This window comes from Heliangelus exortis, chromosome 16, assembly GCF_036169615.1.
Source record: "Heliangelus exortis chromosome 16, bHelExo1.hap1, whole genome shotgun sequence".
NCBI classification, from domain to species: domain Eukaryota; kingdom Metazoa; phylum Chordata; class Aves; order Apodiformes; family Trochilidae; genus Heliangelus; species Heliangelus exortis.
Genome location: NC_092437.1, coordinates 3,931,789 through 3,956,943, shown reverse-complemented (window position 1 = coordinate 3,956,943; position 25,155 = coordinate 3,931,789). Strand labels below are relative to the sequence as shown.

At 40.5% G+C, this 25,155-nt stretch overlaps 3 protein-coding genes across 6 annotated transcripts in view; 1 reads left to right on the top strand and 2 right to left on the bottom strand.

The window, feature by feature from the left end:
• The window catches only part of LOC139803722 (collagen alpha-3(IX) chain), a 28,120-nt gene extending 26,031 nt beyond the window's left edge, over nt 1–2,089 (top strand). Inside the window, exon 28 of the mRNA XM_071760140.1 lies at nt 1,061–2,089. Coding sequence (XP_071616241.1) covers nt 1,061–1,236 — 176 coding nt within the window. The 3' untranslated portion in view covers nt 1,237–2,089. The remainder of the gene's footprint in view (nt 1–1,060) is intronic.
• On the bottom strand, nt 866–8,771 carry TCFL5 (transcription factor like 5). Of its 2 annotated transcripts, none has more exons than XM_071759665.1 (6): nt 7,951–8,771; nt 7,054–7,240; nt 5,894–6,050; nt 5,082–5,328; nt 3,875–4,016; nt 866–3,177 (listed from the first exon to the last, which is right to left on the bottom strand). In XM_071759665.1, the coding sequence occupies exons 1-6, from the start codon at nt 8,670–8,672 to the stop codon at nt 3,058–3,060; spliced, it is 1,575 nt and encodes a 524-aa protein (XP_071615766.1). In that variant the 5' UTR covers nt 8,673–8,771; the 3' UTR covers nt 866–3,057. The 2 variants fall into 2 exon arrangements, with proteins under 2 accessions (XP_071615766.1, XP_071615767.1); XM_071759666.1 differs by having other exon boundaries at nt 5,082–5,325.
• A 2,280-nt stretch (nt 8,772–11,051) lies between these two features.
• DIDO1 (death inducer-obliterator 1) overlaps nt 11,052–25,155 on the bottom strand; it is a 58,708-nt gene continuing 44,604 nt past the window's right edge. For all 3 annotated transcript variants that reach the window (XM_071759811.1, XM_071759809.1, XM_071759808.1), the window contains 4 exons: nt 24,614–24,767; nt 23,418–23,507; nt 22,598–22,793; nt 11,052–16,209 (listed from right to left, as the gene is read on the bottom strand). In XM_071759811.1, coding sequence (XP_071615912.1) covers nt 12,869–16,209; nt 22,598–22,793; nt 23,418–23,507; nt 24,614–24,767 — 3,781 coding nt within the window. In that variant the 3' untranslated portion in view covers nt 11,052–12,868. The remainder of the gene's footprint in view (nt 16,210–22,597; nt 22,794–23,417; nt 23,508–24,613; nt 24,768–25,155) is intronic.

The following is a 25,155-nucleotide window of genomic DNA, read 5'->3' as shown; positions in this document are numbered from 1 at the left end:
TTAAAACCAAAATATTTATACCCAGTTATCTCAGCTTCCATAAAATAACTGCAATTAATCCATAAATGTTTTCTTTTCCAATGCATGTAAAAAGTGGCTGCTTCACATATTAGATGGTGAGAGCATGTGTCCTACTCATGAAGCAGAAGGAGATCAACAGCAGATGCAATTAATCACTTCTATAAATAGAATCAGGCCCAATCTCACCATCCTAATTAAGACAGGAGTGCAGGTTTATAGACCACCTGGTCCAGCTGCCCCTCATGGAGACATAATCATGTTTTACAGTATTTAAGAAAACTTCAGTAGCTTCCAGTAGTTACAGAAATCAGTTTTGTGAAATATATCTGTCATCTGAAGGCAAACAAAATCCAAGAAAAATAAATAGCTTGAATCTACCCCGAGCAGTAATTATTTTTGCCAGAAAACAAAATATATAAAATTAGACATAGGTACAAAGCAACTCCTTATCTGTGATGTCAAGGAGATGTTCTCTATCATCAGATTCCCTCCTTTATTTATTCAGAATCCTAATTACAGCTCAGGAGGTGCAAGGAATTGAAGCAGCTGAAGGTCTCCCAGCAAGGGGCAAAGGGACAGATGTAGACTGTCACAAAAAGTAAGCTGTGAGCTCACACATCCAGGAAATCCCTGGAGCAAACTCTGCAGGGATGATGTAAAATAATTCTGGTCACAGCTGACTTGGGGATTCATGGAGTCAGACCCTGAGTGAGGCAGGACTGGGATGGGCTCCAGTTAAAAAAAGCACAATACCAAACATCTGCCTCCAGCTATCCAGAGGTAATCCCAGTAAATCCAAAGGCACTCAAAAAAAAAAAAAAAAAAATCCCAACACACAAATACACCAGATTCAGGCTAAATTTATTCAACACCTTGTACTCAACAGGCCAAAACAAGTCTGGTGTACAGACACTCAAAAGTATTTTAAGAACTCTGTAAATAACAGGCATAGACAATAAATAAATAAATAAATAAATAAATAAATAAATAAATATAAAGGTAAAAATTAATGCTTAATGTTTCTCCCCTTTTTGTTTAGGACCACCTGGTGTACCTGGAATTACTAAAAATGGTCGGGATGGTGCTCAGGGTGAGCCTGGTCTTCCAGGGGATCCTGGTACTCCTGGTGCTATTGGGGCTCAGGGAACTCCAGGAATCTGTGACACATCAGCTTGCATGGGAGCTGTTGGAGTATCAACTTCCAAAAAATCATAAAACAACAGTACAAGAAGTGGAGAGAGGACTGAATATTTAAATAAACATTACATTGTAAGGAAACAGAACCCTCCTAGTGATAAATGGACAGATGTTGCTTCTATTTTATTAACTGAAGACTTTTGACACAGTTCTATGAAAAAAGAAAGCATCAGATGAAAACTTGTAATTAAAAGATGCTTTATGAGTATTTCCTCCTCCCCCCAATTAATTTTTACTGCTACACCTTCCCTTTCTCCCTTTGTTCTGGAGACCTGCAAGAGGAAACATTTTACCCTCACCCCATCTAGTTGTACTAAACATCATGAATTTTCTGTATAAACTAAAGATCATGAATTTTCTGTATAAACATTTGGTTTTCAGCCTTGTCAATTCAGTTCCTTGGTGCTGTTCCCACTGGCTTCAGCCAGTGCACAAACTTGAACAAAATACACATTGTTAAGGTATCTGGGCACCTCACTGCTCCTTACAGCAGTGGAAATTCAGCTTCTAAATACCCTGGATTTTAATATCCTGAGATTCTGACCTAAGAAAAAAACAGAGTTTAAGTATCTGCTGTCAATTATCAGTTTTTTCAGATTGCACCTCAAATATTTGCTAAAACTGGTAATCCTCTTGCAACCAAATTCTGCAAGAGGTGTAATGTATATATTTTATTTCACAGGGGAGACTCTTTGTGTATTTCCATGTGATAGTAAAGGAAACTAAGTAACAGCATTTCCACAAACCTCTACTTAAGCTATTTGCACAGTAATTGTGAATGAAACCCCAAATAAGAAAAGATGCTCTTCTGAAGTCCAGCCAAAAACACCTGTATGAACTGTTGAAAAATAAAAGGAGATTTTTTTTTTTTAACCTTTTCTTTGTGATGTTGTAAGTGTCATTATACTCATCAAATTAACTCAGCTGACCTCTGTTTTCCAGAACTGGTTTTACTAAGATTGTCTGGAAATAAATTGCTGCAAAATTGTCCATATCCGTGATTTAAAAGAGGGTTTTGGGAGCCCTTTTGTACTTTTAACACCTGTTAGCATCATCTATTAAAAAAAATTAAGAAAACCACACTCACACACTATTCTATTTCTGCCCTATGTGCTAAAGCTTATAAACAGATACATTAATCTTTAAATATGAAAATAGTTTCTGCATTTAAATAATCTACTTTTTACAATATGCCACTCTTGGACTAAAGTAACAATACAAGAACCTGTTGGACAGTTGTGTGATAGACATTAAAAATACTGTGGTATTTAAAAAAAAAACAGCTAACACCACTGTGTTATTTTTTGGGACCAAGGATGCTAAAATATGTATGGCAAATATCAACTTTATAATAGCAGCACAGCTTAGAAACTATGCACTTAAATTAACTAACATAGCTTTTAATAGGAAAAAAAAAGGCTTTAATTTCTTTTTGTACTTGAAGAGCACATTTCTATCAACACAACTCTTCCTAACTCTACTGGATCATCTTTGAAAACAAAACCACAAAACCCAAAACAAAAGAAAACCCTAAGCAGAACCACAAAAAGAAAATGAATATTTATTTTTTATAACTAAAGGGGAAAAATACTTAGCTGTCAAGATATTTTCATGTAGCTTCTGGTCCCAAAGCTCTTTTAACAGAGCACTGATTGCTACTGCTGGTAGTTAACTTTCATTTCCATTTTAAATCAACAATGTTTTCTTTAAAGCTCTATTTATATATATTTTACAAGTTACAGTTTGCAATTCACATTTGGCATGTAAACAGAGAAACTAAAATACAGTTGAGGCTCTGGATAATGAGCCAGAGTTGTCCTACAAGTCAGGGTGGTGAGTTCAAACAACTTGGTCTCCATAGCCATGAGAGTTTTCCTGCACTGGAAACATTACAAATGAGTCTGATCTTGCTACTTTTAGTCTCCTGCCTGTTTTACCACAGAACACAGTCTCAAATTCCTAAAAATCAAAATAAAGAAACAAAAGAAATGACAGTTATGTTTAATAGAGGTATTCACTTGAGATGTTTTTGTTTCCCTACTCTCTTGGAATGAAAAAAAAAAAGGCACTTTTATTAGGAAGTGCTGAGGAGCCACACCAGGATCTGGACAAGTTTTTCCTACACATCTCTCTCTATTCTGATGATTTTTAGCAGAGCCAGAACCACTCTGGGGCTGCAGCTGCTGGTGTGGTAAAGGCAGATTAAGCCTTTGCTGTGCTCACCCACTTAGAGACACAGTGGGATGTAGCTGTGATGTCCATCACTTAATTACCAGGTCATGAAAGCTGACTAGAAGATAACCCCATGAAATATATAAAAAAATAGAGAAAAGTAAGGAGGTAAGGAATAATTGAAGAGGACCTCAATTCTACAGTGGTGTTCAGAGAGTATCATGCTGGGGAACTGGGCTAACTAAAAAAAAATAATAATTCTAAAATCTCATTTGAAAAGCCTGTGGTATCATGCTACTGAACTGAAGCTGTTGTGAGGAGAGCTGTTAAATAAAAACACTTTTAAAAGGAAGTTCCAATGATATAGAGGTTCTTCCCCAAACAGCATCAAGCAAGAACATTCTCTAGGCTTTTAACTATGTCATGAGAGATTTAAACTGTTTCATATATTTAGCCAGAAGAAAAATGAAATGAGATTTGACACCTGTTTCAGGGAATCACCGTGCCTCTCCTGGATGTACTTCAGAAATGCAGTTGTCCACTGTAAAGTGGTTGCCTTGTCAGTTTCAACAGTGCAGAAGGGAACCAGGAGATTCAGCTCATCACAACAAATCCGGATTCTGCGCCTGCAGCCAAACACAGAAGGTGATCAACCAAAGGGCAAGAGGAAGGAAAACAGTAAAAAAAAATAGACTGCTCACCCACACCACAAGCCATGGACTATGGGAACTTCTTTTTGTTTGCTACAAGCTTTGTATTTGTGTGTTAGTTCTGTTAAATGCAAGTTATTGTTATGGAATTGGCTGAATGTTTTGAAATCTCTCTATATAAGCTAAAAAACCAAAGCCAGCCACAATGAAACATACATATTTTGACAGGAAGCTGAAGAGGAGCCAGCAGTGTGCCCAGGTGGCCAAGAAGGCCAATGGCATCCTGGTCTGGCTCAGGAACAGCGTGGCCAGCAGGTCCAGGGAAGGGATTCTGCCCCTGTGCTCAGCCCTGGGGAGGCCACAGCTTGAGTCCTGTGTCCAGTTCTGGGCCCCTCAGCTCAGCTCAGGAAGGAGATTGAGGTGCTGGAGCAGGTCCAGAGAAGAGCAAGGAGGCTGGGAAGGGATCCAGCACAAGTCCTGTGAGGAAGGGCTGAGGGAGCTGGGGGTGTTGAGGCTGGAGAAGAGGAGGCTCAGGGGAGACCTCATCACTCTCTCCAACTCCCTGAAAGGAGGTTGGAGCCAGGGGGGGGTTGGGCTCTTTTCCCAGGCAACTCTCAGCAAGACAAGAGGGCACAAGAGGTCTCAAGTTGTGCCAGGGGAGGTTTAGGTTGGACATTAGAAAGAATTTCTTTCTGGAGAGGGTGATCAGGCATTGGAATGGGCTGCCCAGGGAGGGGGTGGATTCTCCATCCCTGGAGATATTTCCAAAGAGCCTGGATGTGGCACTCAGTGCCATGGGCTGGGAACCACGGGGGGAGTGGATCAAGGGTTGAACTTGATGAGCTCTGAGGTCCCTTCCAACCCAGGGGATTCTATGATATTCCTTTCCTCTAAAAAAACCCCAAACCTCCCCACCTGCATTGCTTTTTCTTGTACAAAATACACTGAATTTCCATTGCACTCTGGATAATGATGGGATTATTACACTCTCAAGATTTTAGGCTACCAAACCTTGGTCTCAGCACTCCCCAGAGCAGTCACCTTCTGTCTCTCTCCAGGCGGTTGTGTCTTTCTCTTCTCTGAGCAATCCCATCCTGGGAGCCACTCTGCACCTGCAGACTTGAACTTGACTGTGCTGCCTGCCAGGGCCCCAGGGCAGCTGCAGAGCTCTGCATTTCCTCACGGATGTTCTGGATTTCTCCAAGAGGTTTCCGATCGACGTTGGGATCCGAGGGGCTCACCCGGATGCAGCTTCTCTTGTTTATGGCTTGCTTGGTTAAGGTGTCTTCTTGGAAAAACAAAAAGGGAAAAGAAGAAGCTATTTTAGAACCTTCCCATTAATGACTGAAAATTAAGATCATGATAATTTTTTTCCCCACTTCTGTGGAATAATCTTTAGAGCTTTATTTCCAACCTAGATTGTCTCCTTTGGAAGCCCCAGGGCACTGCTGGTTCAAAATCCACCTAATTTCTGCTTTCCCTGAGATCCCATTAAATCATCCCTGCCTTGGATGAGCATTTGAAACAGCCCTTTAAATGTTCTTCACCTTGCTGGATCTGCTAAATCAAAACTGGAGTCAAAAAGCATAGAAAGAAAGCATTTGCTTACTCTAGGCCAAGATTTTCCAAGGTAACCTCAGATTTTCTCATTTTAAGCCAGAAGTGCTGAACAATTTTCAAAGTCCAGCAAAACTCCTCAGTGCTGAGCTTTGAGCCCCACAGTGCCTACAGCACATCTCAGACATAAAAACCTTGTGTGATTCACTAAAATCACATTCCTTCTAGAAGAGACACAAATTCACAACAAACTGTAGATTTGAAGGCAAAGAGTGAAAAGAAGAAAAATGTTTTACCTCCAACTTTGATCCAAACTTCCTCAGGCAGAGCTTTATTCATAGCACCTACTGTCTGCTTTGTGGACTCAATTTCCTGATAGCAGAAAGATAATGTCCTGGGTATCCCAAGATCTTGTTTGGCAGCTTCCAAAATAGTGCAAGATGTGCCAGAGGCCTGTGAAAATCAAAAAGGAAATACTTACAGGACTAGATACATTAAAAAAAAAAAAAAAGATACTATTTTGATACCTTCATGTTAACTTCTTAAGTTCTAGCCCCATGATTCAATGTGTTGCATCAGAATAAATCTTAATTACTTCTGCACACCACAAGCATGGGATTTTAAGAGGCTGCTGAATTTTTGGGGGATAGCTCTGACATTTTTGAGTGCCATGCTATTAGAGTGGCAGAGGTAAAAAGGAGAAAAAAAAACATTTTCATCAAAATTGAAAGGAAAAAGGAATCATAGAAAACAGTACCAAATGTCCTCCCTCCCTGTCTTGTGCAGATGAAGCTGATACACTGAAAAACTCAAGAAAAAAGATCTTATTACAGTGAGAGATCTAATATTCATCATTACCTGGATGCACATTATTACAAATGCCACACTACTGCCTGGGGTATAAACATAGGAATTATAATAAATAAATAATAATAATTTTAATAATAAATGATAATAATAAATATTAATAATAATTTGATATAATAATAAATATAAATATAATATAATATATTTATATATTATATATTATATTTATATTATATATTATATTTATATTATATATTATATTTTATAATATATATAATATATTATATATATTATATATATTATGATATATATAATATATATTATATATAATATATATTATATATTATATTTATATATAATTATATATATAATAAATATAATATAATAATATAATAAATATAATATAAATATTATAATAATAAATATAAATATTATAATAATAATTTTAATAATATTAATAAATAATAATAAATAAATTATACTAAATTATAATAAGTAAATAAATTGCACTCCAGATCACTCTGATCACTCCCCTTCAAACCAAGGCCTATTTTCACACAAACCCTTCAAATTATATTACCCCAAAGAGCTGAACACCATTAGCACCTGAAATAATCAGAACACAGGTATCAGTGAGTAGGTTATCTACCTGTGCTTGTAAAGGATTGGCACTTCCAGCAGTAGAACACGTGGTCATGGTTAATAGTGGGTATGTGAACTGCAAAGATGGGGTGGCAGGTGCACTCTTATTTTTTGCTAGCACAGCACACTTGTTGTCTTGCTGATGAAGAGGAACACTGAGCAGTTCTGATGGCTGTCGAATCAATGTGACTAAACTTCAAAAAAAAAAAAAAAAACAAGATTAAAAAAAAACTCAACACAAAACATACCAGACTGACTGCTTGAAAACTAGTGCAGAAAACTTTACAGCTACACATCCTGCTAGAACTATCACCAAGAAACCACTTCCACTTGCTGTAAAGAGAAATAATTGCTGTGGTCACGTTGCCTAATTCAGGGAGAACAGGAAAAAAAATAATCTGAGAAGGTATTCTGCTCTGTGCAGTAGCAATACAGTTTTATGCCTCAACAGAAGGTTTTCTCAGCACACAAATACAGTTCCAGGGTCAGACTGTAAAAATATTTTTGCTCAAAGTTTCCCCCAGGTTTCCACGTTGTAAACTACTAAATTAATATTTTGTTATGATCAAAAATCTACTTTGCTTTCTAGGGAGTTGCATGTTAAAACTATGTATTGTTCTCCTCTCACCTTTATTTACATTACATGTTTTTATCAAGAATAAAGCTGCAAAGTAATTAACTTTGGACTAACAGGCTCTACTCTCTGCAATATACAAAGGGGCCAAATCTGAGGTCAGTGGAGTTGCAGCCACCTTTGAGTGGCACAGCTGAAAAAAAAGCCCAACCCATCCCTCTTGTATTAAAAGAAAAACCCAACACGGTTCTTAGATTTCAGGTAGCAAATCAGTTCTGAACTCTACGACGATAAAGAATTTAAGATAAACTAAAATTAATTGCAACACACTTGTTATGAGTTACTCCAGATTCTTGGGGTTCTTGACATCTGGGGTTTTCTGTCTGGATGCTGTTGAATCTGTCTTCCAACCGAACTCTGACTGCAGATTTACACCTAGGCTCAGGTGCCAGTGCTGAATTTTCAACAAGAGTGTTTCCTTTATTCGCCCCAACAAAACCTTCACGTTTAAATTTTACTAAACTGTGTCCTGGGCCTTCTACAGAGCTAGAGTTAGGCATTTTATCTGTCTGCTTCACAGGGAGGTTAGACTCACTAAGCAACATCATTCTGAGCTCCTGAATGTCAGCATAGCCCAAACGTGGGTTTGAACTCCTTAAGCTGCTGTCAGAAGGCAAACCTGACTGCGAGGCAACCGGGTGAACCAACTGATTCCCAGAGGAACAACCCTCCTGACCGGTGTTCACCGAGGGCTGGTGCAGGGGGGGGTCTGCAGAATGAGCAGGAGCAGAGAAAGCACCGAGCCTGGCTTCCACTTCACCTTCACTACCTTGTGCCTCCGTATGGGAGTAAAGTATGCGCTGGAGCTGGGTGTACTCAATTTCCATCATCTCCACCAGGTTGACGTCTGTGGTGGTGAAGCTAAGATTTTGCTCACCAAAGGAAACGTCACTTGAGCCTCCAGGTCCAACAGCAACGGGAGCAGGATCTGGAACACTAGCTGTGCTTGGAGGAATGGAGGTCTGAGGCTCCTCTGGGGCTGATCCTGACATGACTACAGTAAACCTAAGCAGTTACCAACGTCTCTTTCAACAGCAAACCGTAAAAAAAAAAAAAAAACAACCCTGCAACAATCAGCGAAAAATTACAAAGAAAAAAAAAAAGGGGGGAGGGGATAGGGGAGGCGAGAAACCGCACTTAATACAAACTCAGTGCCACCGAGAGGTACCCAGGCGAAGGAGGAGCTGCGGACAGGAGGGGAGCAGCCAGTGCCACCATCTCTGCCCCTCCGGTGGCCTCAGGGCTCAGCTCGGAGCCTCCCTCCCCGCCCTCCCCTCCCCCTGCACCGCAGCTGCTGCCACACAACCAAACGGCTTTCACCTGCCACCGCCCGGGCCTGGGCAGGCTCTGCCTACACCGCTGCCTAAGGCTCCCTCAGAGCGGCCCTCATCTCCCTGACAGCCCCCGGGGAAGGCGGAGGGGAAAGCCCCGGCTGACAGGACCCGGACCGGGAGGAAGAGGAGGAGGAGGAAGGGAGGTGGGGGACACTCGCTGCTCGCCTGCTCCTCCACCGAGAGGGGGAAATCAGCCCCGCCGCCAAGCTCGGGATGAGGAAGAAGAGGATGGGGACCCCCCTCAGCCCGACCGGACCGGACCGGACCGGACCCAACGCTCGGGGGGCAGCGGCCGAACCCCCCCCCTGCCCCAACCCGGGACCACCCCCCCGCCGCGCGCGCGCACCAACCGCCGCGCGCAACCGCCACCCGCGCGCACGCGCGCCCCGCCCCTCAGCTCAAGCCACGCCCACTCAGCTCAAGCCACGCCCTCCCCTTCCCGTCAGGCCCCGCCCCCAGCGGGTCCCGCTCCGAGTTGGGGTTTTTCCCAAGGTTTTTGGGTTTTGGTCAAAAAAAAAAAAAAAAAAAGAAAAAAACCCAAACGAAGCGCGGAGGGGGTGAGGGAAGGGACCTTCCCTTTCCAAGCGAAACGGCCACCAGCAAGGAAAGGCGGAGGGGAGTGAAGGAGGGAGGGGGGGTGTGAAGCTGCCCCTCTAAATAGAATCATAGAATCCTCTGGGTTAGAAGGGACCTCAGAGCTCATCAAGTCCAACCCTTGCTCCACTCCCCCCGTGGTTCCCAGCCCATGGCACTGAGTGCCACATCCAGGCTCTTTTGAAATATCTCCAGGGATGGAGAATCCACCCCTTCCCTGGGCAGCCCATTCCAATGGCTGATCACCCTCTCTGCAAAGAATCCTTTCCTAATATCCAACCTAAACCTCCCCTGGCAGAGCTTCAGCTCTGCCAGGGGAGGTTTAGGTTGGATATTAGGAAAAAATTCTTTAGTCTGTGCCCTCTTATCCTACTGATATCTGCCTGACCCCCCCCTGGCTCCAACCTCCTTTCAGGGAGTTGGAGAGAGTGATGAGGTCTCCCCTGAGCCTCCTCTTCTCCAGCCTCAACACCCCCAGCTCCCTCAGCCCTTCCTCACAGGACTTGTGCTGGATCCCTTCCCAGCCTCCTTGCTCTTCTCTGGACCTGCTCCAGCACCTCAAGCTCCTTCCTGAGCTGAGGGGCCCAGAACTGGACCCAGGACTCAAGCTGTGGCCTCCCCAGGGCTGAGCACAGGGGCAGAACACGCAGGGTTTGCTTCCACACCAAAAAACCCCCCAGGAAAAGAGCGTTTCCAGCGTGGCTTCCTCGTTAAATTATGTTGGGCAGGACGGGAATGGGTTGCAGCATCACAGAGCTGAGCACAGGGCCCACAGGAGGATGCTGAGCTGGGGCTTGGGGAGCAGGAACAGCAGCTGCTGGGTGGGTGGGAAAAAGTCACTCCTTGGATTTGATAAATCCTCCCCAAAATCGCTTTGGCCAGGGCTCAGGTGTCCTGGTTGCTGGGATTGTCACCTCTCTCGCCTTTCCCCATCATTCAGATGCTCTCATCTGCTCCTTGGTACCAAGCACTGAGCAGTGGAGGGAAATTTTAATAGGAAAAAAAAAAATGAAATCCAGGATGTTTGGAAATGAACACCTGTGTTTTGTTTCATTGTTGCAGGAAAAAGTCCACCAAAAAACTTCTGTGCGAGTTGGAGGCTCTTTTACAGCTCCAGTGGAGCTCCCTGGAGTCACTATTGCAAGATTAATCAGTTTTTTGTTTTCTTTAGATTTTTTTTCAGTATAAAATCTGTAAGTGACAATCTTTCTAATTTTAATAAAAATCTGAAAAACCTTCCCAATGAGGGTGTATTTTAGAACCGAGGGAAAAATGATGAGCACAGATTTTTGTAGATTTTTTTAGACTCCTACAATTAAACATCAGCTGGTGCTGATGTCCTGCAAAACATCAATGGGGAAATGAACCCTCCCAGCCAGCAGACTCCAGTGGTTTGTTGGGAGGTGGCAATATTTAGAAAATAAAACATAGAGATTTCAGAAATGGACAGCAGTTCTCTGTAGATGTTTATTCTACTTACAGTAACAAAAACCTGTGAAGTCCCATCTTTTCATGTACAGTGATATAATTTGCCATATAAAATACAATTTACAGAAATTTCTATCAAGGAAACCTAAACAAACACACTTCTTTTTGCATACTTTTAGGTATGTTTTTTAAATTAGAAACATCTCATTAAGAAAAAAAAAAAAAAAAATCTTACACCGTAGTAGATGTTTGCATTTAATACCACCTCTGCCTTTTAGGATTTTGTCTACAGGTTCCAAATACCAAGGATCATCCCAACCAGCAAATCCTCAGTGTATGAGAACTTCCAAAATGCACCAATAAGAACTGTAAAATCTGTAGTGAGATACATGGCAAACGTGCTACTTGTAGTCTTCAAGATGGCAATGCTGATAAGGTATCTAATTTTATCCTTCCAAAACTATTTTATAAAAATAGCAAAATATTTACCCAACTGTTAATCTACACGGTCAAATAAATTAGCAGGGTTTTTTTCTTCCATATTTTAGAATTATGTACTTGAAGAATACATGGAAAAGTAGCAGTGCAATGGAATTCCCAGTGAAAAACTTCCCTCTTGGATCAGAACACGAAATACCACCACGCTGCTTCTCAAGTTCTGGTTTTTGTTTTCTTTTTTTTCAGTGGGGAGTTTTATGTACACTATGAGCCTAAGAAGGGGCTAACAAAAAAAAAATGAAATTTTCTTTCAGGAGAAAACCACTTTTAGAATGAGATCTACAAGGAAATGGGGACGTTTCTTAAGCCTATGGCAAAATTATGCAACAACAAAACCAAACAAGAAAAAATGCTCCACTAAATCAGTTTAATTGAAGCAAGAGATTTAGTGGCCTATTTAACCAATTTATTCTTCTTCCCTTTGGTGTACCAATATATTTGTAGTCTCAGCCTTTCCCAAATAAATGTCTGATATTTTTGTAAGTTTTGCTGGTTATAAAGGTGCTACTCTTCAATGTTCTTTACTTAGAGATTTGTAAAAATGCAACATTTAAAACTCCTCAGCCTCGTGAAAAAAACGAAGTATCACTTGTTCCATTGCTGTACACTTAACAGATGGATTCCAGAACAAAAAATATCTGTATATAAAAAGGAAGATAGTGCACTTTAAGCTTACAACATTCCTTTTTCAAATCCTCAACTGTCACAAGTAATTATTAACACTGTTTTTCTGCAGCCTTTTCCTAAACACACGCAACCCTTCTGTTGTGAAATAAACAAGACAGCAACACTGGAATCTTTTTTTTATCTTTTTTTTTTTTTTTTTTTTTTTTTAAGCGTGTGCTGTAGGAACAACTTTGACACCAAAAATATCATGTAAATGAGATGTAAAGGTATGGCTCCTAAGGTCTGGGTTAAATTCTCTTATAAAATTACAATTCAAGTTACTGGAAAACATAACTTTATAATCTTAAAAAGCAATATGCTCTTCTTAGACTTTTTTTTCCATTTCTGTACTGTAAATGGAAACTTTAAGATGCAAGTAGAAAAAAAACCCCAAATTTCAGTACAGGTAACGCTGTGAATTTTTTATAAGAAAAACATTATGCACAAAATTCAGCAAGTGAAAGTCCAGTATGTTCTTGCCTTTTAGCTAGTTGGGTATTTCCATTCACAGTTGTTCAAAAATTGCTAAATTGTTGGTTGTTTTTGTAAGGCTAGTTTTACAAGAGTGTTTCTGTAAAGGTGAGAATATACAATATATACAGGAGATGCTGACACAGTCCTCGCTGTGTGGGAAAAGGAAATTATTTTTGGGATCAGCAGCCACGTTTCTAGGCCTGAGCAGTGGAAGATGAAGCTTCTGTTTCTGCCGGTTTGGGAGTTTCCTTCGGGGTTTCTGCCTTCACCTCTTTAGCAGTTTCCCTGCTCTTGCTCCGGTCCTTGCGATCCTTCCCCCTCTCCCTGTCCCGATCCCGATCTCTCTCCCGATCCCTGTCCTTTTCCCGGCTGCGATCCCGGTCTCTGTCTTTCTCTCTCTCACGATCTCTGTCTCTGCTTCTTGATCTCTCCCTCTCACGTCTCCTGTAGGATTCCCTCTCTCTGTTTCTCGCTCTGTCTCGATCTCTGTTCCTTTCCCATTCTTTCCCCCGCTCTGAATCCTTCTCTCTGCTTTGGTTTCTGTCTCTGTTTTTATCCCAGTCTTTGTCTCTGTGTCTGTCCCAATCCCTGTCCCTATTCCAGTTTCTGCCCCGGTCTCTATCCCAAGGTCTGCTGTGATCCCGATCCCTTCTTCTCTCCTCAAAGGATCTGCCTTGTCGATTTTCTGCTTGCTGAGGCTCTGCCTGATCCTTGTCTTTGCTTCCTCCCTCGTATCTCTCTCTCTGTCTCCCTTCAAATCCCTGGCCCCTAAATTCAGGATTTTTGCCTTCTCGGAAGTCAGGTGCTGACCACTGTCCTTCCGACTCCGAACCTTGTCCAGAAACATTGGGAAGAGATGCTGAAGGCCCAGCTTCCTCCCACATCTCTTTTCTGTGGGGATGGTTGGGAAGGTCCAGGAGCGGCCTTGGGTTTGCCTTCATACCTTGCTGTGACTGCCCTTGGAAATGAAACCTAGAAGGGGGAGGTTCATTTTCCTCTGGAAACATTCCAGGATTGGCTCCCCTTGGTCCTCCAAATTGCAGAGGTGCTGGACCCCTCTGGTTGGCAAACCTGGGGGGTGAATTCCCTCGCCGTTCTTCAAAGGGCTGTGGCAAAAGTCCCCTTGGCCCGGGTATGTGATTTGGAGCTGGACCTCTCTGCCCTTCGAACTGATTTGGGTGAGGCCCTCTTGGTCCCCCCCCAAAATGCCCCGGGGATGGACCTCGTGGGCCTCCAAACTGAGGACCTCCCCTCTGTCCTTTAAACTGAGCTGGCGGGGGTCGTCTTTGACCTCCAAAGGGAAAAGGTGAAGGTCCCCTGTTTCCCATAAACTGAGGTGGCTCTGGTCCTTCAAACTGTCCTGGAGGCCTAATCATGTCATTATATTGGGAATCTGAGAATTCCCTTTGTTCCATGGGAGGTTCCCTGCAATCTTCAAACTGATTTGGTGACATTCCCCTCGGAACACCATGGTAAGGAGGGGCAGGACCCCCCCTGTTGTCACCAAAAAGACCGTGCTGGGCAGAAAATAAGGAAGGAAGCTTTTGACCTCCAAATCTTCCTCTTTGCCCATCATTATTTGGAGAACCATGCTCTTCAGAGAACTGTGGTGCTGGTCCCCTAAAATTAGGTCCATGAGGTCCTCCAGGTGCATTGACCATCCCTGGGCCCCCTTTCTGCCCCCCCATAGAAAACGGGGGTCCAGCTCGGTTTTCTTCAAAGTGCTGTGAGGAAGGACCCCCCTCACCCTGAACTGATGGAGATTCAATTTGTTCTACAAATTGATGAGCCTGAGGATTTCTTTGCTCATCATATTGCACTGATGCAAGACCCCTCTCTGGCTCAAAGTGACCAGCTGCCTTCTCCTGAGAAGCAAACATTGGATTTGAAAAAGAATCCATTCCCATTACTTCTTTTGACTCATTTGGCCAGGACACATTATGCATCTCCTGCAAAGCTGCACTGTCATTCGACGTGGAGAAATTAGGCTGAAAAGAGGTACTTGGAGGTGTTGGGAGCAGCACTTTACGTAAAGGTTTGGATGCAGGAGGTTCTCCAGAAGCTGTTTGACTGACATTTTCCATATTAACTTGAGCTGTGTTTTCAAACATGCTGCTGGATGCTTCCTTCTGGGACACCGTAGGAGCCTTTTCACTTGAAACCCAGTTTTCACTCGTAAAACCAGGCTGAGCAGCAGCAATCAAAGTCTTCTCTTCCTTGCCAAGTGCAGCCTGCAAAGGATTGGGGAAAACTGAGGGAGAAATGTCTTTTGGGGGCATCTCATTCTGTACCACTGGTGGTTTCATTCGGGCATCACCACCCTCATTTGCCTCTGTTGCCATTCTCCTGGCTTGGCGAGGATCCCTGCTCTGCCTTGCCTCACAGCCTTGGTTTAAAACTGGTGCTTGCTGGTTCAGAGATGAAACTAAATCTCCTTTTTGTGCAGCTTGCTGGTCCTGATGGAACAACTCAGTCCTCATGAGGGAAGATTTTGGTGGCGGTGACATTAAAGCATCAGACACCGAAAAATGAGCCATCGAAACACCAACAGCTGCTCTTTGTTGCCTGAGGGCTTCTTCTTGCTCCTCCAGTTGTCTTTTCTGCTCTTCTATTTGCTTGTTTAACTCTTCCAACATTTTTTGCTGCTCTACCAAGGATGAGGACGCTGATAAATCGGGCACATAGGAAGCAGATGTTTCTGAGGAACTGCTTTTAGTGTCTGAGTACATTTTGTTAGGTAAATCATCAACAGCAACTTTTGCTTCTTCCAAGATGGTTTCATCTTCTGGATCGTAGGCCTCATCCTCTAGTTCTGTAGATGGCTTCTCCACACTGTATCTTTTGTCAGTCTCACCAGTCTGCATCTCAAAAGCTTTCTCTGGACCATATTCCTCCTCAGGATCATACGGTCTGTCATCCTCCTCCTCTTCTATAGCTTTGTCCTTGGACATCTGTCCAAACTGTTGCACAATGGGGTCCAGCAAAGGAACCCCTGAAATTCCTCCATCAGCAGCACCTTGGCTTTCCTGATTTGAAGGCTGGACGGTTTCGGGATCCTTAGCAAGAGGCTCAAATGTTTTCTTCTTGCCAAAAAGGGTCTGCAGGATGTGCTCGAGAGGTGTGGCAGTTTTGGAGGATGAGGAATGAGCAGGAGCAGCAGCACTTGCAGAAGGAGCAGGTGAGACAGGTGGTGGGGCAGTGGTTGTGGTTCCACTTTTAATCGAGGACAAAATTTTTAATACTGAGGGGGTCACTGCTGAGGTGTCTGGAACGGGAGGTGGAGGAGGAGGAGGAGGAGGTGGAGGAGATCCTGGTGGTGTTGTGCTTACTGCTGAATCTCCTGTGTAAAGGGTGTATTTTGGGGTCTTCTTCTCTAGTGGCCCTCTGGAGAACAGGGATGTTTCTGTCTCCTCGTGAGCTTGAATTCTGCTTCTCTTTTCCTCTATCTTTTCTGTGTCCATGCCAGAGGCAAGACGTTTCCCTTTCTGACAGATAACCAAGCCAAGAATTATATTTGGCCGAGATGACTCGAGACCTGGAAGAGAACACAAAGATTGCTCATGTAAAAACCTAATTTTTAATTATGCTTTCAACAGAAACTTACTGGTTTATGTAGTAGCAGCAACAAAAGTCACAAATGTAACAGTTTTTCTAAATTCTACTTGATGATCTATTGGTAATTTGCATTGGTCTATAAATATATGCATATATTGGTATGTAATAAGTAAATAAATGCTTTAATTCCTCCCGTGAAATTTTAAATAAAAGGCTGTAGCAACAGGTATGATTATTAAAAGTGTCTCTGCAAAAGAGAAAGTTGTTTGTTTTTTTTTTAATTGTTGTCCCTCTCTCCCTGAAAAATTACAGATTTACTTCTAAATAGTTTGCAAATATGTTGTATACACAAAGATAAAGAAAAGTGAGAAAACCTGGGCTAAACTTCAGAAGTGTTTTCCCCAAACCCCTGTTTGGGGTTTTTTTGTTTTTTTCCAGATAGTTCATTTTAAAAGGTGACAGAATCAGTGAAACCAATCAAGCAAAGGAGAGCTTAAGCAGACAGAAGTTTAGGATGGGTGACAGGGACTGTGTTGGGTTCCTCTGCAGGAAAATCCTTGGTTGGGTAAGAACTTGGGGTCTGCTGAGGGCAAGGGGACCCCAAAGCCTCCACTGCAGGGCTGGCCCTGATGCTGTAGGATTTGCTGTAGGTAAAAACCACTGTAAGCAGAACTATTCCTTGGTGAAAGCTTCAGACTTGAATCCGTGGAGAAGGATGGTGGAAGATGATAGGAAAGTTTCTGATAAAGAGGAAAAATGCCAAGGTCTGTAGGTTGGTTTCAAGTTACCCTATTTCTTCCTTTTACAGGCACAGCTCCCACTGGCACTGGTGGAAGATAAAAATGTCCAGGATAAAGGGCAGGGAGTAAATCCTTTACCATACAATTGGTGGCAAACGTTGAAAATCAAAAGAAGTTTTGGTAACTTCTGAATTTAATGACTTTAAAAAGCTCCTTTTTTGTCTTTCCCATGTATGTTCCATTAGTTACCACTGGAATCCAGCAGCAATACAGAAACATAAAATAATCTGTAATGTAACAGGTAATATTCACTATGGATAAATGATAAGGGGAGGATTCTGAGCTGTGCTGTTCCTTCTACTCATGGTCCTGCAAGAGTTTTATAGATATGTTCCTTGCTCTTATTAAAAAAAACCACCTGCTCATTAAGGAACAATTAAAAAATATCTAATTATTAGCACTGAAAACTTTGAGACCAACAAAAGCCCTCAAACCTCAGAGTTACAGATATATTCCATTATTATATTCCCCATTCACAGATCCATTACTTTGCTGAAACAAAGGATTTTTAAGTGGACTGATTTACCATCTAAGGATAAAATTATATCTTTTTTTTTTTTTCCCCATAAATTTATGTTCATGTTTAATAAACTTCACCTTTTCCAAGATTTTTAGTTGCTAACTTCACATTAAGAAATCAGTAAAAGAGTTCAGTGTGGTTAAATGTGAAGTTTTGCTAGTGAGAAGTTACCATCACTCTTACAGCTTTAGCTAAATTCCTCTCAAATTCTGTGTGCTGGTTGTACCAGTCCAGTGAAACAGTTTTATCTGATAAAGAAACCAGCACAGTCTGGTTACTCCCTTGAAATAATCTTTTTAAAAGACCAGACAAAATTATAATGAAAACTTGAAGCCAATCTAAACTATCTGCTTGAGATTCCCTTTCAGGAATGGTGCTCATTAAAATTACACTGAGAAACAAGAATAATTAAATCTGAGTGAAAATTTTTGGGTAACAATTATTCTGCAGAATACACTCTTGATCCAAAATAGAATTAACACTATTTCACAGGTCAAGTTTTACATAGTTCTGTGGTTAAGAGGGTATTGGACATGCTGGTTTAAATAATCTTTTAATACCTGTTTGTACAGCTAAAACTCAGTGCCAAAAGTTGATTTTTTTTCCCCTGGAGGTACAAAATCTGTGCCTAGTAAGTGTTGCCAAATTTTACCTTCTTTCATATTTAGAAAAAAAAAAATATTATATATACACATAAAGAAAAGTAATCAGCAATATTGCTAATTTGCTAATTCTTCTGTACATGCACAAATTTGCTGTTTAAGAGGGGTTGAGATGGTGAGATCTATAATGAAAGCATGGAGGAACTAAACAAATAATTCTGTTCAGTGAATCTAAGATTACTCAAAAAGGACCACATCAATACTTGGCTTATCCAAATACTTCACTTACCCAAATCCCCCTTTGCACCCCCAACTTAAAGCAATTCCACCAGTTCTGATCACACTAATTTACCACCTTAAATGAAACTATATTGCTATAGAAGATTGAGGCATGAGTTTAAAAGTAAGACAACTGGGGAAAAAAAAAAAAAAATTCACAACAATAATGGTTCACAGTGTGTGAATTTGCTTTCTATTTTATCAGAATATAAATAAAGACTTCACACTTGGCCAGCCCTGACCAGTGGAGAGAATCTCACAAACTGGTTTTCATCCACAAACTCCCAGTAAGCATTCACTGTTCTGTTGTTAATGGTTGAGTTATCTGCTTTTACACAGACTTGTGATTTCTGCAATTAGTCACAATGAATCTCAAACACTAACTGAAATAAGCAGGTTTCAAAACTCCATCAGACAGGCTACCTAAAAAACAGCAATTACTGAACAAACCAGTTTTCAATCCCTGTAAGAAACAGAGATCAAGTTTAAAACATGGTAAAATTTTAATACACTTTCAAGACAATAAATTCCAGTAGTAAATTAATAGCTATAGTTACGATTTAATTGTTTAGAGTTTAGTCATCATAGAATGAATTAAAGGTTACATTTTGATACTGTAATTTTACACAATATTAGAAATTATTCCTACCCTGGCTTCAAGAGTCAGTCAGCTCAAAGAGAGCAAATATTAAATTCTTTTGAATGGAAACACACAGCTAAGCATCTCAAAACTTAGTCCCATTCTATTCCAATCCCCATAGACAGGTTAAATGTCTAATTTTAGGTAGTAACAAGCCTGTTGTCTCCAGTCTCCAACTCCAGGACTGTCACTCACAAACATTTCCAAGCTGTGTCAGCAGTAAGCAGCTTCCAGTGCTAAATTATGTATAAAGCAGTCATTATCCTATAATGTATCTGCAATCCACATGCTGATTTTCTTGAGTTACAGCCTGCAACTAAAGCTATTAAAAATTAGGATTAATATTTGTTCCTCTTACCCTTCCATACATTTTTTCTTAGGAAATAGGGGCCACGTTTCCTTCTCATCAGCAGCTGGTGCCAAGTTACCTGCACTGTTAAATACATTCCTGATTTCTGCATAAAACCATGGGAAAGGACTCAGCATAACCCTGATGCACATTTTTAAATGAGAGCAACTTTGTGCTCTCAGGTCAGGGATAAAATCACCTCCAGCATTGCCACAGAGCTGCACATGAAGGAAAAGTGCTGGCTGGCAGAGAACAAAAGGTCCTCAGTGCCATCTTCTGCTGCTTTTCCTGGTATCTGCTGAGATGAACACACCTGAGTCCAGCTAATGACATCCATCCAGTCCAAATTTTGTTCCATTTGTTGCATTTTTAAAGTGCATTCCAAAAAGCATGAGATTTCATGCCTTCAGATTTAAGGAACACCATACTGCTCTACTATACAGCAGCCTTTGTGGGATCCTTTGCTGATATATGGCTATTTTATTAAAATAAAGTTATTTTAACTATGTAAGAGAGATGTCACATTCCCAATGTTGCCACTAAATCCCTGTTTGGAGTATTTTTTACAATATCCACAGCTGCTAAGGAACATTGTGTGGATGTAAAGCCAGCAGGTAAATCCACATACAGGCAACCACTGCAAAAAGGCAAAGCTGAAGAGCCCAGTGATGCAGAAAATCTGATAATAATAAATATTCTGAGAGGAACTAAGTAGAAATATGGATAACCTTCCATTTCCCTGCTTTTAAATCACCCACATCAAAGATTTTTGTAGATCTTCTAGGTACTAGTGAAGCTTAGAAGTCCTCAGTTGTGTTCCCAGTCCATCAGAAAACAGGAGAAAGTCATAATCCATACGTGCCTGATGGACCTGGTTGATACAGCTGGAATCTCTTCTAACTAGGATTTCTGGAGTGGCAGGGTTTGATTGTCCTTCCCTTCCTCCCCCCTCCAGTCATATTTTTATCAAGTCATCTTAAGCTATCTAAAGCATTTTGCTTTTTGAGTCCTGGCTAAACTCTATTTGAAGGTACACAATTAAATTTAAGGAGACAATGACCACTTTCTGTAAAATATTTTTTATTGATTGTGAAAGCAAGAAAAAGCAAAATTCCATCAGATGCCATTAAGAAGTGCAGATTACATGTTGGTTTTTTGTTTTTTTTTTTTTATGCTGTGGTTTTAATACATACACAAAGACTCCAGAAAAACAGCTTACCTGATATTTTTGCCCCCCATACTGGATTTTGGGTTTTAAATATGAACAGAACTTAGCACAACTGTGAGGTAGAGGCTGCTACAGAAGCTTCCAAGAAGAGTGAATTGGTGGCAGAAGTCTAAGTGGATCTCTATGAATTTTTTACATCATATGGCCTTTGCCTTTGGAACCTTATTTCTTACCCTTTTTCCACTTTGCCTACAAACACTTGTTTTAACTTGAAAATTTGGCTCAAAATTCACCTCCAAATTACATCTGTATTTCTTCTGAACAATTGCCCCCACTTCTGAAAAAACCTTCACACTTGAATCTCACCCCAAAAAAACCAGGCTGACATTACAAATTTGTCTGCTAATACTTAGCAGAATTTACCTACATTTATCAACCTCCAATCTAAGATAAGTTTCACTTCCAGTGAAATCTACAATGGAAGAGTAAAAGGAAGTGTGAAAAGGAAAGTTGATATTTCCATAGGAATGCAAGGCAGGCAACAATTAGGTAAATAACCTGCTTTAGCAAGGCATTTAACCATGACTTTTGCAGACACATTTGCAGCTGATTCAGTGGCCAATCCCCTTGTGTGTCCAGAAATAAGAGTATTTCTTTTGTTCTAGCTGGAAAACTAGTTAATAAGTATGAGGCACTGAGACTCAAGGATTATAGCTCTACTGCTTTAATTTAGATAGCAATAATCCTCCCTTTTTAGCTACAGCCTCAAAACAATGACCTTGTGAACTATACAAGGATGGGAAGATGGACTTGGGAGTTTTTTCTGAAAAAAAATCTTGTCTGAGGATGCAGAGCAAGTGCCCTTTGCAGTCTCATGGAGGAAGGGAAAGCATTTTACTAATGATGTCTCATTTGCTGTTGTTGTTAGGTCAGATGCCATTAATACCTGAAAACCCATCCCAGCCCCCACTGCTCCTGCATATAAGCTCTGAGAATGCTTTATTGAGTTCAGTCCTAAACTTGCATTTGAGGAGCAGAGGACTTCAATCAGCTTCTCAGAGAGATCAGCTCCTTGCATCTTTGCTGTTTCATACCCACCATTTCATATTTTGCAAACCATGACAATGAAGTTTTGCCTTCATTGTGACCTGGAGTTCTTCAGCTTCTCAATCTGTTTTGTTCTATAAAACCCCAGCTACTTATTTGGAGACTAAACATAAGCATCTCCTCCACCTCCTTCATCCTCAGATGAAGATGACTTCAAATTTTGTAATAGAAAGGTGTTTCGTGGCTGAATTCATTCCCAGTTCTTCTGTCACCACTTTTGGGCACACTCAGCCCAAGCATTACTACTGCTGATTTTATCTAAAAATGAAATTATAATCTAACCTGCTAACACCACCTAACTCTAGGAAATGGGGATTCCTTTCCCCCCAATAAACCCATCTTCAGAAGGCAGTGATTTGGCTAGAGCTTGGCCCAACTAACCCAAAACATCTCAAAGACCTTGTGCACCATATTGCACACACACTGAGCATGAGACAATGTAGTGAAACCACTATAAATATTACCTTTGTCTTCAGAGACTTCTTGAATCTTCTGTGGGATAAGTTTCCTGCTTGATTTAAGTGCTGGTGAATGGCTGGTAAGGGCTGGGTTTTGTGGATTTAGGGGTTGGTGCAGATAGGGTGAGGGGTTTTGTTGGTTTGTTTGGATTTTTTTCAATATAGTGGCTGCTCCACATGATTTTACAGGTGAACTCATCCTCCTACCAGCAGATAAGCATCTTGGTGGAAAGGCTATATAAATTTCAGACAATTTTGCATCTTGAACAGACTTGGATTTCTAATTTTTCCCTTTTTACAAGCTCTAAAATTTGGTTTCTATCCAAAAAAAATTTAATAATGCTTTCATTAAACATTCAATAACAACTTGTTGCAGATTGACTTTTGCTTTGTGATTTTTTTTTTTTTGCCACCTAGCATTTAACCTCCCCTGTTTTGTGCTTACCTGGTCCCTCAAAGGGCAAGAGTTTGGAAGGAATTGGGTCCTTAGAACTCAGGGGGATCAGGTAGAGATCCTTGATATGCCTGTTGTTATTAGCTACAACACCAAAACGACCACGACTGCTAAAATAGGAGTAGAGAGAGATATAGGCAACTTCTTCCTCTTCTGTTGCAGGGTGGAAACGAATCAAACACAATTCCTGTAATACAAAAGCAAAGTGAAAAAAATTCAACCTGGAATATATCAGCAAATAAAATGGTAAAGGGGAAATGCCAGGGGTAAAACTAAATTGCACATTTATAACTGCAGCTGTATTTTACAAGAGTACTGCTGGTCAATTTATGTTAAAATCCTATGTTAAAATAGGGTTAGGTTTGTCATTTTCAAAATATTTGTGTATCTTACATCAAACTAAGTATCTTGAGGCTCAAATTAATATGAAAGAAATGAAAAATTCTTATTTCTATGATTATATCTCTACACTGTGCATAATTTTTCACTTCTGAAGTGTTTTTAATAGTAAAATCTATTATATATAAAAGTTTCATATTTCATTTTAGAATTTTAATACTGGATAGATAAAATTTATTATGTTCAATCATTAACAGTAACTTTAATGACTATTTACTATGCAGGAGAGAGAGAGATCAAGAGGATCTGCTGTTCAATGGACATGTTTCAATACACCTAAAATTCTGAAGTGGTGTCAGTAGTTTTCCTGTCTATTTTTGCCATTCACTCATTTATATCAGAACAAGTTGCCATCTTATATGGCTGCATTTTTTTTTTCTTCTGGGTTTTGCAAAGGATTTTAAGTGAATACCTTAGAAAGTGAAGATTTGAGTTTGCCAACATAATCCCAGACTGTCTTCGGTGAGATCCTCCCACCAATATGAATTGTGTCTGGTAAATCCTAAACAAGAAGTATTACATGGTAGTGTGAGAAAAAAAAAAACCATGAGAAAGTCATGTTTAAAAGCAGTGCAGAGTGCCCCATCCCAGCATTCCAGTGCATAAAGCACTGTTATATTTTAGTAGACTTTTCTGCATACTCTTATGATTCTAAATTTCTAAATTTCCAGGTGGTTAATCCTGGCCTGTTACCAAAAGGCAACCAGTGTAAATCAAACAGAAAAAGCAGCAACCATCTAATCATTCTGTGCCCCCATTATTTGCTTTGTTCTTACAGGAAGCTGCTATTGGAAATACAGATTTTCTCCACACTTCCAAGTTTCTCAGCAAATGCTGCTCTTGTGACTAGAAGCCACCTGAATTCTACTGAGCTTCCTGTCACAAGGCCACTGAAACTCATTTTAGCAAAAGCAATACCAAACAGAACTAACAACCCTATTAATTGAAGTCCTAAAACACACATTTGTGTGCAAAACTTCCTAACAGTCAAATAAAATGCACTTCAGAGAAGAGAAAAAGCTTATTTTAGAGCAAACCTTTATACTGTCTCATTACTTGAATGTACACCCTTGAGAATAACATCACCCCACTGGTTTTATTTGGAAATTAGAAAAAAGGATGATTTAGCTCATAAATGGTCAAAGAGAATTTTGTAACACACCACATCAGTGACCTGCCTGGTTTGAGAACAGCATGAGCCACCTACTTTAAAAACCTGGCTCTCAAACTTTAATTTCAAAAAATAAAGATGAAATAAAGGTATTATTCTAAGTTAGATTCTAACATATGCATAAATATATTTAAAGGCATAAATATATTTAAAGACATAAATATATTTAAAGGCATAAATATATTTAAAGGTATAAATATATTTAAAAACATAAACATATTTAAAGACACGGGAATTCTTCATGAATCTGTGAGGGATTTTTAAAAGGTTTTTCTTGAGCTACTTTTCCCATTACTAACAGGATGCCATTTATCACTGCTACAGCTCTAATCTAACTATACATTTTTTATACATGTACAGTGACTCCAGCCTCTCTAGCCCCAGGAACTGCAGTACAGACTGATTCCAAACACAGAAAGGTGTCAGTGCTAACGAACCTCGCTAAGATAATCAAAACCCCCGGAGACAGGATAGGCTTTAGTGACAAATTTGGCCACACTCTGCATGTTAATGAATCCTTTCCAAATGGTGTTGAGCCGAGAGAGAAAGAGGGAAGTGTCACTGTCCTGAGGTGAGCGTGGCTCTGCAGCACTGCAAAACAAATCCAAACCAGAGAGGTTACAAAAGACAAATGAGAACGGTCCCTTCTTTTCTCCCCTCCTCCTACAGATCAATATAATTTACAGATTTTTAACTAAATGCTTTGTTAATGTTTTCCATTAACTTGGTACTAGGGGAAAAAAGCAAGGAGTAACAGAAAATAAGCTTGTAGCTGCAGGAAGGTGCTGCAAAGTATGATTTGTATACAATGCAGTTAGCACTGTAACTGCTGTGATCCTGACTTTATTATCATAAACTAATCTGTACTAGATATTTGCCACTACTTGAGTCAATAACATGCATCTGAAAGAGATTCTCAAATAGAAGACCTTGCTATGAACAAAAACTTTTTTAACTGCAGGTTCATAAGGACATACTT